At 41.4% G+C, this 18861-nt stretch overlaps 1 protein-coding gene across 1 annotated transcript in view; it reads right to left on the reverse strand.

Moving 5' to 3' along the window:
• The window catches only part of FTO (FTO alpha-ketoglutarate dependent dioxygenase), a 381816-nt gene that overhangs the window by 274096 nt on the left and 88859 nt on the right, over positions 1–18861 (reverse strand). The window contains exon 2 of the mRNA XM_012926690.2: positions 12457–12534. Within this exon, the coding sequence (XP_012782144.2) occupies positions 12457–12534 (78 nt within the window). The remainder of the gene's footprint in view (positions 1–12456; positions 12535–18861) is intronic.

Genomic DNA, 18861 nt, shown 5'->3' on the forward strand with positions numbered 1-18861 from the left:
ATACAGAAGAATCCTAGCTGAAGGGACGCTCTTTAATGATGGAAGACATTGGAGTACACGAGAATTTGTCAGCACGCTCGTGGGAACAAGATGAGAGGAAGAAGTTGATGATGCAGGAAAGCAGGTGTATAAATAAAGGCACCAAGTCCCTCAGTGCCCATAGCAGCACTCTCCCAAGTCAGGCATGCAGGGATTTGTTAGGCAATCCATTAGAGTTGGCCTGGGGCTGGAATGAAGGTGGGGGTGGATCTGAGGGTGGGCAAAAGCACAACTATCTCGTTTTTCATCTAAAAGAAGTAAATCAAACTCCACTAAAATATGTACATATACCAATGAAAATATATACAAGGTTAGTATGAGAAGTAAGTTCTAAAACAGACATAAGTGCCACTTAGGTATTTACATCTATACAAATAACTACAGTGTGTGCAGGAATCTCTTCATATCTGCTCATGGGAGCCTATTGTATACATCTCTTCCCAACTTCACATTCGGGAATACCAAGCTGGCAGCCTGAAATATTTACACTGCAGAAATCAAGGAATTAAACATCAGAGCTAAGGTTTTTCCCCCTGAGAGCTAGTTGTTGAACACTTAGGAAACTCTATTACATGTGCTTAAGATTTTTTGCTGACAAGAGTATGTAATCAAAAATATTTGGACATGTGGAGTAAGTTGAAAGGCGAAAAACCTAAATTCAGATAGAGTGCTAAATCTCACGAGAGGCAGATGAGTAAGTTCCATGGTTTTTCTTTTTGTTTGTTCATTTGTTTGTGATGGTTGGGGAGCACAGCACTTCAATTTTCTCAGTGAAGTGCAAAGTGAATCAGTAGCTAGGAATGTGTGCTAGTCATTGGAGTTCTTTGCAAAACAGTTCTAGATTCTTCCCTTACCACCCAGGTTTCTGCGGCCCAATTACACTTCCTGGTTGTCTCATGACAGAAAGAGCATGTGAGGTTTTTTTTGTTCAGTGAAAAATGATGGCTGTTGTTCCTATCCCAGAATACCTAGTAGCCAGTGTTAAGACCCTGTGGTACACTGTTTCCTGTTGGTACGGTAACCAGCTGATGGCTGCCCAGACACTCTGAATTACTTCAATGGGTGATTCTCTGCCAACCCACAAATGGTATGCAAAACAAAGAAGACACATTGCCGAGCGAAAACTCTGGCTGATCCAAAGAGTAGAAACTGGAAGAGGTGTAGGAAATGTGACTAAGTGCACAAGAGAAAAAATGAATTAGCTAAGTCTGAAGGTGAGAAAATGAGTTCACTATATAGGCATCATAGCACTGTCCTGCTGCTCAGAGTACCTATCTGAGGCGTGTGATCATGAACTTAAGGAGACAAAGGGCAGAGCCATGTGGCATACAATCATAGACCACCGCTGAGACCAGCAGAGGCCCATGAAGGACTTGGAGCTGTGCCTACTAATTCCATCCCAATGCAGTACAAAATGGTAGTGCCATAGGTTACCTTTATACCACTCATGAAGACAGCAGTGCAGTCCCATAAGTGGAGACCAAACACCTGTTAGTCAGGAGCAGTGTGGTGATTATGTGGTCACCAAGGCCCTGAGGCATCAGGGTGCCCATTGTAGATAGACTTTTCCACACATTTTCTTAAAATCCTGGTGTTAAGAGATCTGTAGTACAAAACATTAAGGAAAACTGAAACATGAACTTCTTTTTTGAACATACTCCCTCTGAGACTGAGGGGAGAAGACCACAAATAGAGTGTGCACAAGGGCAGAAACACCATCCCACTCCATCTTGTTGCTCTTGCATTTCTGGGGGAGGCAGATAATATTTATTTATTTAGTTAGTTAGTTAGTTAGTTAGTTAGTTAGTTAGCTAGTTGAAAAACAGAGTTATGGAGAGAGACACAGAGAAAAAGAGATCTTCTGTCCATTGGTTTATTCCCCAGTGGCCACCATGACCAGAGGTAGGCCAGGCCAAAGCCAGAAGCTAAGAGTTCCTATAGATTCCCACATTGGTGTAGGGGCTCAAGCACTTGGACCATCCTCTACCTGCTTTCCCAGGCATTAGCAGAGAGCTGAATTGTAAGTGGAAAAGCCAAACCTCAAACTGGCACCCAAATGGGATGCCAGCATCACAGGAGGCCACTTAACCAACCATACCACAATGCTGCCACCTGCTGCTCTTGTTCTATAGGCACTGGGGCTCAAGGTTAGGTAACATAAACCTAACACAGAAACGTTACAACCCTACAGACTTGGGAAATCCACATAATCATGGGAATGTCAAATATAAGTATCTTGACATCAAAAAAACAGCTTTTTACCAAGACAGTAATAATGACATGGGTAAGTATAGTCACCCCTCCGTATGCAGAGAAGCTGGTTCTAGTACATTCCTAAATATAAAAATCCATGGATGCTCAGTCCCTTCCATAAAATGACCTAATATTCGTACATGCCCTAGTCATCTCTACACCTTGTACAGTATGAATGCTAGCTACAGATGTTGTGTTATATGGTGTGGGAAACAGTGAGAAGACAGAAAGTCTATACATGCTTAGTGCAGAAGCAATGATTTTCATGAACATTTTGGACGTGTCACTTCTTGAATCCGTGGCTGCAGAATTCCTGGATGAACAGAGATTGCTACAGTCATGGCATCACTTGCTCCCTGGGACCTCGTGCACCTTCCCCGTGATGATCACACCTACCTTGCTTCCTGATGGGGTCCTCAAGGGTCCTGCATTTCAGCACCTCCCCTTCCAACCTGCACACCTGGCTCATCCTCCCATCCTCCAGGTCACCTTTGCTATCATTTGCTCAGGAAACCTTCTCTGCATCTCCCCCCTCAAACAGATACTTTCATTTCTCATACATCTTACTTACCTGTCATAGCACCCATCAACTTGTACCTATCCTTTTTTTTCCAACTATTATTTAATAATCCATCTTACAGCATTGCAAACTCCCAGGAGGAGACTGACAATGTTGTTCCTCGTTCCACCCGAAGCACTTGGCTCCATGTAAGTGCTCAGGTGCCCTTCTTAAAACTAAACAAACAAAAGCCTTCAGATACACAGGAAACACAATGCTGGCAGGAAGAAACGATGAACCCAAAGGATGGGATAGTTGTGGGAGCTAAAAATACTTTCGAAAGACTCAAGGACCTCACAGTGGTGAGATGGGCTACTCTGCTGAAATCTACAGCTGCTGCCCTCCAGTGTTCTTGGGGAAGCAGCAAAAGAGAGGATCAGGCTTGAGTCTCTGACACCCATGTGGAAGAGCTAGATGGCATTCCGGAATCCTTGCTTCAGCCTGGCACATCGCCAGATGTTGTGGGTAGTTTAGGTGTGAACCAGTGGATGAAAAATATTTCTCTCTCAGTACCTCTCTGTATCTTTATCTCCTCTGCTGTCATTCTCTCTTTCACATAAATCCTAAAAAAAAAAAAAAAAAAACAGCTACTGTGGAGATAGCTGCACAACTGTAACTCCTCCAAAAAGCCAAAAAGTGTTTGATGTCAGTAGGTGTATTTTATAGTATATATACTATTCTTACAGATTCTCAAAAGGCAAATGTTAACTAACAAATAGTTTAAAACTATATAACAAAAATGGACTTAATATTCTTAACACAGAGTAATTATAAATTGATACTGATTAAAACTATATAAGTGTGTGTATACATGTCCCAATCAAAAAATGTACATGTACATTGATAGAGAAGGCTCTGAAAATATAGAGAAAAAAAATTGCACCAAAGTCAGAAAAAAATTCACTACACAATTTGTAGTAAATTGTAGTTCACTGAGTTCTATTAAATTTACAAATAAAATTTTATAATGCACATTGTGGGGGAGAGCAAAGTTACACATTCTGAAAGTGTGCAACTTGGAATGAAAAGTACTAACTTTGCATAAGGTTAGTTAGGCCAAATATAAAGCTCCTACATCTTGTGATACAGCTATTCTAAAAATGTATTAAAGGAAATAATCAGAAAAACACAATAATATCCTGAGAATGTCCATCATATTGTTAATTATAATAATTAAAATTGAAAACTCTGTTACTTTGAGATAAATACATTTTGTTTTTTAAAAGATTTATTTATTTTATTACAGTCAGATTACAGACAGGAGGAGAGACAGAGAGGAAGATCTTCCATCTGATGATTCACTCCCCAAGTGAGCCGCAACGGCTGGTGCTGTGCCGATCCGAAGCCGGGAACCTGGAACCTCCTCCGGGTCTCCCACGCGGGTGCAGTGTCCCAAAGCATTGGGCCGTCCTTGACTGCTTTCCCAGGCCACAAGCAGGGAGCTGGATGGGAAGTGGAGCTGCCGGGATTAGAACCGGCGCCCATATGGGATCCCGGGGCTTTCAAGGCAAGGACCTTAGCCGCTAGGCCACGCTGCTGGGCCCGATAAATACATTTTTTTAAAGAGGGGGAGTGGCACAGTACACTAAGCTACCATCTGCAATGCTGGTAGCCCAGTTGATCACGAGTTTGTATCCCAGCTGCTCCACTTCTGATCCAGCTCACTAATAGTCCAAGAAAGCAATGAAAAATGAGCCAAGTGGTTGGAACCCTGCAGTCCATGAGGGAGACCCAGATGAATCTCTTGGCTCCTGGCTTCAGCCTGATTCAACCCTGACATGGCCATTGTGGCCATCTGAGCAGTGAGCCAGTGGATGGAGGATCAACTGATATCGATCAATCTCTCTCTCTCTCTCTTCCCTTCTTTCCCTCTCCACCACTCCCCCTCTCTCCCTCCATCTCTCTCTTCCTGTAACTCTTTCAAATAAATAAATCATAAATAAAGAAGCAAAATCCAAAACCTTTAGTCAGCCCAAAAGGGGATTAGATGGGTAAAAGACATATTCATATGATACTTTAATGAGGTAGCAAACATTAAGATTTTTATATTGCTTTCTTAAAAACATAAGTACCAAACTATGGTCATACAAGAAAATTGGTAACAAGACAGATAAAAAAAATCTTGCTTTCATAAAAAGCAAATATATACAGATATAAATATTTACAGAAAAAAACTCAGAAAAAAAAAGATTGGCTGCATTTCAGAACTATCAAAATCACTTAAGCAGAACCCACGGAGCATGTTCCACATCGGGGAGCCCGGGAAGACATCGAGGAGCTGTTCCCCTTCCCTGGGCACTGAAGCAGTTGGGAGGCTAGTTCAGTTCCTCTCATCTCTCCCCTTCACCCAGATACAGGAGAAAGGAAAAAAAATGGGAAACAACACTCTCACTCACTTTCCCCTAACCCTCAATCCTTCCCAGCCCGATCAACTATGTAAACATCACCAAAAATAAAAAATAAAAACATTAAAAAAAGATTGGCTGGTTATTTCTAGACAGTGAATTTGAAGGTAATTTTCTTTAGGTAGCTACATTATTTCCAGTTTTCCCAAAGTAAGTGCAAACATCAGAAAAATCAGTAAAACAACATCGAGTTCAATAATTTTTAAGACATTTTATACTGCTCAGGGGATGATGATAATGATGATGAAGATGATGATGGTGATGATGATTTGAGGGAGAGAAAGACAAGAAATCTTTTCTAGTTCACATCCCAAATCCCTGCAATACCCAGCCATGGTCAAACCTGAGAGTCAGGAGCTTGCCCAAGGTCTCCCACATGGGTGGCAGAGACCCAAGAACTTGAACCATCACCTGTTCCACCCAGGGTACACACCAGCAAGAAGCTGAGGGCAGAAGCAAAGCTGCCACCCAGACCCAGGCCCTCGGACTCAGCATGTGGGCACCCCAACCATTGTCTTTACTAAGGCCACATGAAACCCTCGACCCTTTCTGATGACCCTAAGTTATCCAAAATCTTCAATGGAACCTCTGGTACTATTTGAATTTTATTCCTACTGCGTTCCAAGCTCCAGGAAACTTTTTATTTTATCGTAAGAATAAATAGCACTTGGCTTATTTTAGCACTATCTCAAAGAAAATGTCACAGAGAAAACCACCAGCCTAATTGCCCTGTTTTACTATTTATAAACCAATTAGATTAGTGCCTGATACATTAAAATGCTATGTAGTATTTGTCAGATTTTTTTTTCTTTAAGAAGAGAAAATTACTTTAAAGGAGAACTGGCCACTAAATAATTTGATATTAACTTATTGTGTCAAAGCAGTGAATTCACTCTCTAGTTTGGACAGGTACATGTGGAACATCAGCTATCACACAGTAATTTGCAGCAGCTGTTGGCAGACTTTCAAATATGTTAGAAGTTTCTTTTCATTTAATCCCATTAGATTTTTTCCAGGAACTATACAGTCATGAAGTTATATTAGTAGTTGTCTGGTCACATACTATATTTCTTGAAATCTATAAATTACTCCGTGGGCACAAATTATGATGATGTCATTTAATAAGCATTTGGAAAAGCATTTCAGATAGAAAGTGTCAACTTGCCATGCCTTTACTGATGACTGGAAGATGAAGGAATTCCAGGTTTTCTGGAGATTCAGCTTTATTTTCTGCCTAGCTTAAATTCTAATATAAAGAGTCTACTCTTTGTAGGGCAGCATGATAGCTCAATTGGCAAATCCTCCACCTGCTAGAGTCAGCAAGCCATATGAGTCAGCAGTCCCAGCTGTTCCATTTCCCATTCAGCTCCCTGCCTGTGGCCTGGGAAAGCAGTGGAAGACAGTCCAAATCTTGGGGGCCCTGTACCACCATTGGAGAACTGGAAGAAGTTCCTGGCTCCTGGCTTCATACTGGTTCAGCTCTAGCTGTTGCAGCCATTTAGGAAGAGAACCAGTGGTTAAATCATTCTGTCTCTCCCACTCTCTATAAAATCTGCCTTTCAATAAACACAAATGTTAAAAAAAAAAAGTATATACTCATTTGTCTCAAAGTAAGGGACATTTCTAAGCAGCATTCAACACTCAGAGAGGTCTGGCCTGGTGTTAAGTGAACAAAAAGCCAGTATAGGAGGCTCACTTTAAATGAAGAGCAATGGAACTCAACTTTCAATGGTACAAAATAGAATTAAAAACCTACAAGTGACTTGGTAATGTCTTTCACTTCAAAGTATTAGGGTATTCTGATTTCAGGGAAGTATATTTCTAATTCAGCTGCTAATAAATTCTGCTGGTTAGCACTTTCTGTTTTGCACTCTATGGCAATTTGTTCCCTATCAATCATAATATTTTCTATACCATTTTCATTGTGAAATGCTTGCAGCTTGGCAGGCATCCCAAGACTAATGGGCTAAACACTGAAATGGTCCAGCCTCCCTTCCAGCATGCCACTGAGGGGTGCCGTGCAGAGCCACACTGCTGAACTCACTGCTGAGGCCCTGCTATAACTACTGCAGCCAGCCTTGGGATAATGTCCACTGGGCTACAAAGATATCTGCTCATTCTGTCAACAGTTCATTTTGTCTGTTTCCTTAGAATTTTCAAATATTTGCTGTGTACCAGGTACTATATAGAAAAAGCCATAAGTGCAATAATGAAGATAGGTCCTATTTTACAATATCTCGTTTAACAACGCAGACCAAAAACTGGCAACACATTTAGAGAAAGATTTTGCATGTTTTGAATACATACATATATTGAGCACATACTATGCGCAAAGCACTGGGTGCTGGGAATCTAAAGGTGAATGTGTTGTCTACAGGATCTCTAGGAGCCAAGGAGAGCCAGACAACTTCTAAACACATGGCGAAAGTAGCAGCTAAAATGGAGCTAAGCGCTGCAAAGAGACACCAAGCCAAGGAAGAAGCACCAGGATGGTGGTGTGACGCAGCCAGGGAAGGCCTCCCCATAAGATGACATGGAGGCAGGAGAACACAAAACACGAAGATGCAAGTTCTGTGGTCCCTGAAGCGAGAGAGAGAGTTCCAGGCCACGGGAACAGGAATGTGCTTGGATTATTCCAGGAAGAGGAAGAAGGCCAGAGAAGGACAAGGTAAGAAAGGAGTGAGGACACAGCACACACAGAGCACGCATCACAGTGAATGTGAGGTCCCAGGATTTGATTCTGGGAAGCCATCAAGGGGTTCTGAACAGAGAAGTACAACAAGCTGATTTATTGGAAATGCTGTGTTTAAAAGGGCCACATAGAGGAGTGTAGACAAAGGGAGAAGTTCAGAGGAGACTGCAAGAGAGATGATGGTGGCTTCGGTCATAGTGTCAGAGGCAGTGGCCATGAAGAGTGGTCTGATTATTCAAGGCATTTTGAAAGTGGGCAGGTTTGTAGTACCTGTTAAGACAAAAGGGATTTCCTAGAGTCTTCACGATACAAGGGTACTTCACAGAGCTTATAGAAAATGGAACTAAAAGATGAGTTACTTGGTTTTGGCACATACAGATACGGGCTTCTCAATGTGCTGGGAAGGGTGAAATGTGCTCTCCCTGAATTGCTGAGCACCCACTGCTAGGGTCATACCGTGGAGACCCAACGTCGATCAGCACACACATTTTCCACTTGGAAGCAAGCTCTTCTGTGTTTAAGAAAGATCCCTGTGAGTAGAGAAAGGAACTGGCAAAGGACACTTTGTAGGAGAGGAGGTTAAGGGTGATGCCACATGAGGCAAAGAGCAGATAACAGAAGTAGGCTGGATCATATGGTCAGTCAACAGCCTTACGGGAGAGGTAGGCCGAGGAGTTTGAACTTTACTTGAGCAGCAACAGAGACTCAACAAGATATGTTAAACAAGAAGGTACAAGTCAGACCGGCTCATGGGAACACACTTCAGATGGCAACTAGGGAACACACCAGAACATCAACTAGGTGAATGCTACAACTGTGTAGGTGGAAGACAACAAATGGAACCTGACCTCAGATGGCATCTGTAGGACTGGAAAAGACAAAACAACCTGAGAGATGGCTGAAGAGGTGACAAACGGCGGGGGCAGGAGCAACAGGGAGGAACCGAGGACAGCAACGTCTGGAGATCAGGACAGGGCAGCCTTGGGAAGTGGGTCTGCACTGAACTCTAAGCCACACCCTGTCCCACATGTGTTTCAAACCTACACACACCTCCTCATCTCCAGGTTAACAGCCAACATTCTGACCTCAGACTGCATGTTCTTGTAGAACTGGGCCTATCGTTCTCGGATCTCATCACCTCTGTTCTCCCCACCGCTCCCTCCATGCCAGATGCTAGCCTCGGGTGCTCTTCCTTTCAAACCCACCTCGGAGGCTTTGTTGTTCCCTGGCCCAGATCATTCTTCCTGCAAGTATCTGCATGGCTTCATCCTATGCCTCTACAAGGTCCAGGTATTCCCACACCACCCACTCGGTAAAAACTAAGCTCTAAGTAGGCAGGAGTCTTTTGTTGCTGTTTTTACAACGTCTTCTCTAATGACTAAGAGTTTGCCTGGCACAGAGTGAGGGAGCTACATACATCTGTTTAAGTAATAATATTTATTTAAGTCAGTAGTACACATCACACTGAGTCAGATGTACCTGTGAGACTTCCAGGTAGAGTCGCTGTGTAGGCAGTTGGAATTAGAGCATGTATTCATGTCATTAAAAGTATTTTCACGGGGCAGGCATTCAGCCTTGTGGCTAAGCCACCAGATAGGACACCCACATTCAGTATCAGTGGACCTGGCTGTGAGTCCCAGTTCCACTTCGGATGCCACCTGCCTGCTACTGCACAACCTGGGAGGCAGTAGGAATGGCTCAAGTAGTTGCGGTCCTGCCACCTACATAGGAAACCTGGATTGAATTCCCAGGGTCAGCTACTGTGGAGAACCAGCGGATGAACATCTATCTACTTGTCTAACCCGTCTCTCTGTCTCTGTCCACCTTTCAAATGAATAATTGTTTTTCATTTTACAGTATTTTCACTACAGATTTTCTTTTCAGCAAGGTTTGATTGAAACACTAAGCCTTATGATAAGGTGTATTTAACATGATTAGATATTGATAACAGAGTTTAGTATGGATCCGGGAAAAATAAAAGCGAAGCCTTGAACTCTGTTCTGTTTGCATTTAGGTTTCCTTTTGTCCCTCCCTGGATGGCTGGTTCAGAGCGCAGCAGCCTGATAACCTTTTGTATTTAATTCTTCATGTACTACTTTCACAATACAAAAGCTGAAATGGCTCAGCAGCTGCTTTGTAACTGTGCATGTAACCATACCAGAAAGGCTTTTACCTATGAAAATATTAGCAAGCATTTCAGAACCAACCAAACTTTGTGGGCTAACTTATTTCACCCTTGAAAAAATTTTTTATTTTCCTTGACTCTAAAACAATGCAGTCACTGCAGATCACTGAAAAACCAGGAAAGCTAAAAGGAGCACACCCCAGGCCATAATTCTGTATATATTCTCTACATCTTTCCAAATACCACCTCCCTGGGGAAGCATCTCTGTGAGCAAAAGCAAAGATCAAATCACACTAAATTCATAATTATATAAATGTGTTTTTAGCGTACACAAAAGCTGCTCATTCACTCAAACAAGCAAACGAAGTGCTTGCTAGGTTCCAGGCACTGAACAACATGCAGAGGATGAGGGGAAATAGGCATATAGGAAAGCCAATATAACCAAGTAAGATGAATGCTAGTAAGGGCACAGACCAAGTACAACAGGGGAGCTGAGCCTACACTCTGAGCTGGGTGGAAGGGAAGCATTGTGCAGACGACGCCATGTGAGTGATTCCGAACACGGAAGTTCACTGAAGAGCCAGCTAAGGAGTGTGAGGCATGACAACAGAGGCTTCAGGGGACAGAAGGAAAGCCCCAAACAGGAAACTGCATAGCTAGTCTAAGAAACTGCATATATCCAGTCTGGGTGCCAAGGGGGAAGACACGGTGGTGGATAATGAACAGTCGCTGTGGGACGTCAAGCAGAGGGAAGACGTGCTTAGATTTCTATCTTGCTCTGAAAAACACTACAGAGTCAAGGATTGTGAGGAGCAAAGCAAAAACTCAGGAATATCCATAAGAGGACTCATTAGGTCAAAGAGCAAAGATCCAATGAGGTAGGGGATGAAAGTCAATGTTCTAGAAATGATAATGAACTAGCAGACCTGGACTCAAGATGAGTAACTTTTTTCTTCTCTTCCTTCCTTGGTTACTGAGAATCTGCTATCTAAGGAGGCATGAGACAAAGGGACACCATGGCCTAATTAATACATCCCAAGTGCCAACAGGGAAAAATACGTAAGAATTCATTCTCTTTTGCCTGCCAAGTTTGCCTAATCCTTCCTCATAGTAAAAAGGAGTCCAATCTCGCTTTGGGAGAGTCAGTCATGTCTGACACACAGACTGTGTAGTATGGGTGGGAATGCTGCATTCAATCCAACTCTAAGACAGAGTACATGGCCTCGGCCAGGCAAACAGGAATATCCCACTCTTCTGAGTCAATGACTGGTTGCACGACAGGCATGTGGCTCAAACAAGACCAAGATCATTCCCCGCAAAATGTGATGGAACCATTGAAAAAAGATCTCACCAAGCTTCTTCTAAGATCCCAGATGTTAAAGGTCCCTCAGGCTGTCAGGTGACAGCCTACTTAGTATGAAGTCACACAGAGCTAAGCCAAAAAAAAAAAAGAGAGAGAGAGAGAAAAGGAGTAACACAATGATATCTCTTGAGGGGTTAGAGTCATACATGTCCTCCTAGACATCTAAATCAAATCAACAAATTCCCAATTTTTGATCACAAAGAGTTTATTTTGAATTTTTGTCATTTCAATTGAAAAAGTGCTAATTCAGAGACAAAGTCACAGAATTATAATACCAAGTGAAGAGTGATAGAACAGAGTTAGTTACAAGGTATAATACCAAAGGATAGAGTGGAATCAGCTTGGCTGTAGGTAAGAAGAACTGGGGAAATTTTCACAAAGAGGGTGATGCTTAATTGACCTTCCAAATTGGCAGAAGGAACAATGAATGGCTCGTTCTATACATTAGAAATAGCGTTGAGTAGAGAAGATCATTTGATGCAGAAGTTAACTCACAGTGTGGGACACCTGCATCCCACATCAAAGTGCCTGGTTCAAGTCCCAGTTACTCCACTTCCAACCTAGTTTCCTGCTAATGCATACTCTGGGAGATGAAGGGTTGTGGGTAAAGCTCTTGATTCCCTTCCATCCATGGGGGAGAAATGGATGGATTCCAGGCTCCTGAATTTAGCATGGTCAATCCCCAACTATCACAGGCATTTGGGGAGTGAACCAGCAGATGAATGATCTCTCTCTGCTAGTTTCTCCCTCTCCCATATTCAAATAAAATGAAATAATTTTTTTAAAAATCACCTTGAACAGAAGCCAAAAAGTAACAAAAAGTGTGAGGAAATAAAACAAGTCCTATGTGCTGAAGCACTAAGCTCACAACAAAAAACAGAGGGAGAGAAAATCTGTGTGCTCTGTAGGTGATGAAGAGACACGGAGTGACCCTTCTGCCTGTGTGCAGCCTTCTCAGAGACAGCACAGAGAGATCAGAGCACATCACCAAAAACCGATGAAACCATCATAGCGTCTCACCTGTTGGTAGAATTCATCATCTTTAGGGGTCACATAAGGGAGCCAAGTGTCTTCAAGCTCCTCAAGAAGCCGCAACTTCTGCAAAGAGAAATAACAACGATAGACTGAGTATAAAATGACCCAAACAGAAAGCAGCATCTCATTCTCCCAGTTAGAAAACACAAAGCTCACTTAGCTTGAATACATAAACTTTTAGACACAGAAATCGGCCAAATGTCAATTATAAATTATAATTTATAAATTATAAATTCCTAACGCACATATTTTTAATGAAACTTTACATGAAACATTTTGAGATAGTGGCTGCATTCACTCCTAGATTGAGTATGATTTAATTTTTGTCATATATATTTGACATCAGGGACTTAGTCAGTCCCCTTGGAGCCATCCAATACAGTTTTCCAGAACAAATCTTCTTATATGTACGATCTGTTTGAGATGCAGTAGTTTTCAAATCCTACTATAATACTATACTGGAAATATAAACCTTGTCTCAAGCATCTATTTGCATGTTAGGATATTCAGAATACTGATTCATCATGTAATTATGCACTTATGATCATATTCACTTAGAGTATTTCTTTTTCAAAATGATCTTCCATCTCCACAATGATTACTAAGTCTATATTAGTCGTCCTTGGTTTATTTTCTTTTATAGTTTATGAAGTAACACTTTTCAAGCATCCACAGCTAACACTGTCTAAGGTCATTTCAAGAAGCTAGTGTTCCCAAAGAACCCAAACACAGTAACTTACAGACAATCCTATACTACAAAGCACCTTACACAACATCAAACACATATGAGGTGGCTTCTTCCTTCTGAGGGGCTTTTTCCAAGAATGAATGATCTTACACTCCAGCCTACATGGAATTTGCCTGGACATGACATAAAATGGCATAAATGGGTATATACACAGGTAGAGAAACACATAAGCAAACAAGAGATACAGGATTTGTAAGGAAACAATAACAATGGCAGAAACAACAGGTTTTCAGATGAAACTGCAACAAAATACATCGTCAAGGATATTATCAGCCGGTAAGCCACTTCTGCAAGGATCGGCAAATGGTCCTCTTTGTTCTGGCCCAACGGAACTCCACCTGATGGAGGATGGCTTGGTAAACACAAACTGGATGCCAGCCCACACCTACTCCAATGGCCACTTTCTTTATACAGTGAGTAACCTGCTCTGGCACGATCTCCTTTCACCAATGGCCACAAGGAGAGATGACAAAGACTAGACAAGTGCAGGGTCAGAGCAGCAATACCAAAAACATCTAACCATATATTATTTTGTGATTTGAGCTACATAAATACATAGCTACTCCATATATTACCTGTGACCAGTTTAAATATATTACTATTTCTTAACATGGAATTCCACAAGAAGAGAGAAAAGACACAACTATGGGCTTCTGCTTTAGAAAGGACATCCCTTTGTCCGTACTTTAGCATAAGCTCAAGTATGGATTTAGGAAGCCACTGCAGACCAGCATGCTGAAGAGTGAATCTGGAGGAAGGTGTGGAAACTGGCTCAGAGAATTCCATCCTGCGAAATGCCAACCAGTGGGTAAACACACACCCCCTCAGAAGACACTCGGGACTGCAGGCAGAAGGAGCTCACAAGTGACTGCCAGATCCAGCTAACTGCTGCTCCTCGGCCTGACGTGCAGCAAACGCACACTGCTGGGTCCTGCAGCAAGCGGCTCTGCTTGCGCACTTCCTTGCACTCACATGAGTGTCAGTTCCACCAAGATGCTCACAAATGTGACACTGAAAGCTGGACAGAGGGCAGAGCTGTAGCTCTGATGTCTGGAAGGAGGAGCACACCGAGACCCCCTCCATGCCAGTCACCGCCCAGTTCCAAAGCTCCAGCCGGGGGAAAAGGATATGACCTTATCTGAAATGTTTTACAAGTGAAAAACAACCAAGAACGCAAGCTGGTATCGGGAACTTTACTCCAGCCCCTCAGAAGCCTATTCACCACCAGAAGTTAAGCTGTGCTGCCAGTATTGTGGCATAGTGGGATAAGCCATGAGCTGTGACTCTGGCATCCCATATGGAGACTAGTTTGTGTCCCAGGCATTCCACTTCCACCCCTGCTCCCCTCTAACGGCTTGGGAAAGCAACAGAAGATATCCCAAGTGCCTGGGGCCCTGCCACCTGGTTAAAGATCCTGATTTCTCACTTCCACCTTGCCCAGCACAAGCTGTGGCAGCCATTTAGGAGACAACTAGCAGATGAAAGATGTCTCTCCCCCTGTCTTTGTAACTGTGACTTTCACATAAATAAATCAATTTAAAAAGAAAATCAAGCTATATTTGAGCTCATGTATGTTACCAAGTGGAGATCCGGTTTGAAAATCTTACAGCAATTATTTAGAAAGGTTAACTGGATTGCATCTCCCTGCTGCTGCATCTCCAGCCTCCACACATGTGCTGCTTGAACACACTAGTCTGCATTCATCATCTGCCCATAATACATTTTACATGATATACCTGAGTGTGCTAGGTTCAGTCACAATTTCATTTTGTTATCTGTGTCTTTTCAAAATATAGTCACATATGAAGGTAATCAATGACCATGTGAAAAATCATCATGATCATGTGAGGGTTTCAAACAGGAAGCAGACACACAGACACATCCTTAAGCAGGGTGTGAGTGTGAGGAAGGCATACCCAGGCCGCCACCACAAAGGTCAGTACGAAATAGTTCAACCAAAAGCAGAATAACTACACATTCCACAGATGCACGTATATTTATATTTAACCAGAATGTGGGCAAAATACCAACCATTTCAATAAGCCAAGCATTGCCTGTCTTATTTTCATGTTAAAAACAAATACAACTTAGTGGAGACAGTAGAATTTGGAGTGCAGACTCCATTACTTTCTAGATGTTGTATACACGCCTCCCCCCGGATCAACCTCTCCCAACTTTAATTTCCTCATTAGTAAAAACTGTTCATCACAAGGTTTTGAAGATAAAAATAAAATCAATCATAATTATTAGGACATCTTGTCAATTGTAAACCATGAAGATAATAGGCAAATAGCGCTTCAGCGGGGGCGGGGGGGGGATTGTTTGTACAACAAGGGGCTGAAGTTTGAGTCCCAAGGCCTACTCTACCACAAACACAGTCTGACTGCCTTCCTGTCTTCCGCTTGGTAAACTCAAATGAAAAAACACATAAGATTGAGGAACATTATGTAGCATAGAAAAAGCTTCAGTCACGTTGACAACCATTTGTTGTCACTCTTATTAATTTGTTTGGACAAGGACCATTTACTGAAAGTATTTCTAGGATTTTATGGAAAAACAGGAAAAAAGGGGGGGTTTATTTTGAAGCAAGAAAAGCTTGAAATCCATATACAAATTTCTTAAGACTATATACAAACCATCTAGAAAGGAACTGACACGCACCTATCAGATTATACCTTAGGTCCTGGACTAATCCTACTTCATGAAGCTGGATGTTTATCTGTCTGCATGAACTTCAGGAGCAGTGTACAAAAACCCTCAAAGTTGTTCAACAGATAGATGCCTCTATTAAATCACCCTAGTTTTAATATAACAAAGTCATAAAATTTTAGCGCAGCTGAAGAAACGAAGGCCCATCCCAAGACAGGAAGTGAATACACAACAGATTGTCTGCTGGCCATGACACAGTCACAACTCACATTTGCAATTCCCAACTACTATTGATAAGGCCACGCCCAGGATACTCAGCTACACCATCCAGAAGGACAAGAGTAATCACATCTTCCCACAACTATTTAATTTTTCACTTGCATATAACCTAGACAGCACAGTTTTTTTTTTCAATTTTCCAATTAAAATCTATTTCACTTTTATCCAACTTTCAATCACTACTCTTGAACCCTCAAGTCCCGATAGCTTGAATAGCAAGACAAAGCATTCAAAAAGATATCTTGGCTATTCTGATTTAGTATCTCTTGTTCTGCTTTCAATAATAATCCTCTACTGTGGCAAACCAAAAGTTCAGACATATTACGTAATCTCCTGAGATACAAGGAAGCAGAAAGACTGCCCAGAGATCTGAGTGGGGCAAAGCCAACCTCTGACTCAATATCCCCATTCTGTTCCTTCCCAACAAAGCTTCAAAGTAAGATCTGAAAGGATCAAACTGTTCCCAAGTAACTAAAAATGAGTTCCTAACAAAGTTCTGCCTTACTTCAAGAACAAAGAACAAACTCTAGCATGCACATATTAAAATTTATAATATTTTGTCAATCAAAAACTACAAGGCTTGGGAGGTAAAAGCAGACTACAGAGCAAGATAGCATGACTGATAATGAAGAGAAACAACAATAAATTGAACCAGCCCCCAAATGGCACAGATGACAGAATCAGTGGAGCAACACATTAAAACAGGGATTACAACAATTTTTGTCATTCCCAAGTTCTACAACTTGGGGGAAAGGCAGAAAGCTAAAAAGAACGAAATTAAACAGGCTTTCAAAGAGGAAAATCTCAATGTCTGAGATGAAAGACACACTGTAGAGGATTCCAATTTGTCATCATAAAAAAAGGAAGAATGACTCCAGAGACAGGAAGGGAAGTGAGCTAAATGAAAGCGAGAAAAATGACAGGAAAAACCAACAGAGCACCGTTGAGTTGTAGGGTGACTTCCAGCAGTTAAACAAGGGATCACCGAGGAGGGGTGGGAGACTGTGAGTAAGACAAACCAGGGTCAAACATTTTCCAATTTTGATTGAAAAAAAAATACATAAGCTCACAGATGCAAGATGTTCAAAGTATCTAACACAAAGAAAAGTGATGAAAACAATACCAACATACACCAAAATGAAAGTTAGTTCAAAGCAAAGAAAAAGAGAAAATTTTGAAAGCAATGAGAAGACATACTATCTATCCAGGATTAATATCATGAGATCAATAACAAATCCTGTGAAAAGAACATTACTAGAAAATGGTGGAGAAATGCCATAACACCTTTCAAAAACAACAGCAAAATAAATACTTCTGGATACATAAACACAGAAAGAATTCAATACTAATAGACCTTCAATCAGAAGGAAAATAACACTAGATACAAATCTGAATTTACATAAAGGAATGTAAACCATAAGAAACAGTAACCACATGAAAAACACAAAAGACTTTACTCTCCACAATTTACATGTTTAGAAAGGTAGACTAAAAATATTATATTGTAGAGTTTATAAAATATGTAAAGGTAAAATCTATGACGATAACAGCATAACCACTAGAAGAAATGGAAGTATATTGTTCTAATATTCTTGCGCTATAGATGAGGTGCAATAATGCTAATTCAAGGAACATCTGGTTAAGAAAAAGACAAATCAGGCCCACCACAGTGGTTCAGTGGCTCAATCCTCGTCTTGCATGCACTGGGATCACATATGTGTGTCAATTCAAGTTTCGGCTGCTCCACATACCATCCAGCTCCCTGCTTGTGACTTGCAAAGCAGTATAGGACAGCCCAAAGTCTCAGGACCCTGCATACATGTGGGAGACCAGGAAGAAGCTCCTGGCTTCAGATTGGTTCAGCTCCAGCCATTAGGACCACTTGGGGAGTGAACCACTGGATGGAAGATATTTCTGTGTATCCTCTCTGTAAATCTGCCTTTCCAATAAAAATAAATCATAAAAAGTTAAACAAAAAGATGAATTCTAAAAATCTTAAAACAAACATTAAGGTAACAAAACAGGGTTATAGGTAATAAGCCAACAAAAAGAATAAAGTAGAATCATAAAAAGACAATCTACAAAAACAGAAATAGATTTTAAAAACAGACAAAAACACAAATCACTAAATGGTAGAATTAAATCAAAACATTTAAACAATCAAAGCAATTCAGTTAAAAAGCAGAGACAATCAGACTGGATTTTTAATGTAATATCTAACCATACACAACAAAGAAGAAGTTCAATTAAAATACAAAGAAATAAATTGGTTAGAAATAAAAGAATGGACACAACAATGTGAATGTACGTGATGGATAGCATATCTTCAATAAGAAGAAATGTTGAATAGTCTCATATCTGTTAATGGTATCAGAAGTATCTTTTAAAAAGATGTATTAATTATTTTAATTGGAAAGTCAGATTTACAGAGAGATACAGACAGAAAGATCTATCCACTGGTTCACTCCCCATGTTGCTGCCTTGGCTAGATCTGAGCCTATCCAAAACCAGGAGCCAAGAGCTTCTTCTAGGCCACCCACATAGGTGCAGGGTCCCAAGGCTTTGGGCCAACTTATACTACTTTCCAAGGCAACAAGCAGGGAGCTGGATGGGAAGTAGAGTAGCTGGGATACAAACCAGCGCCCATGTGGGATCCTGATACATGCAAGGTGAGATTTTAGCCACTAGACTATTGCACCAGGCCCTAGATGTAT

This window comes from Ochotona princeps, chromosome 16 (genome assembly GCF_030435755.1).
Source record: "Ochotona princeps isolate mOchPri1 chromosome 16, mOchPri1.hap1, whole genome shotgun sequence".
NCBI classification, from domain to species: domain Eukaryota; kingdom Metazoa; phylum Chordata; class Mammalia; order Lagomorpha; family Ochotonidae; genus Ochotona; species Ochotona princeps.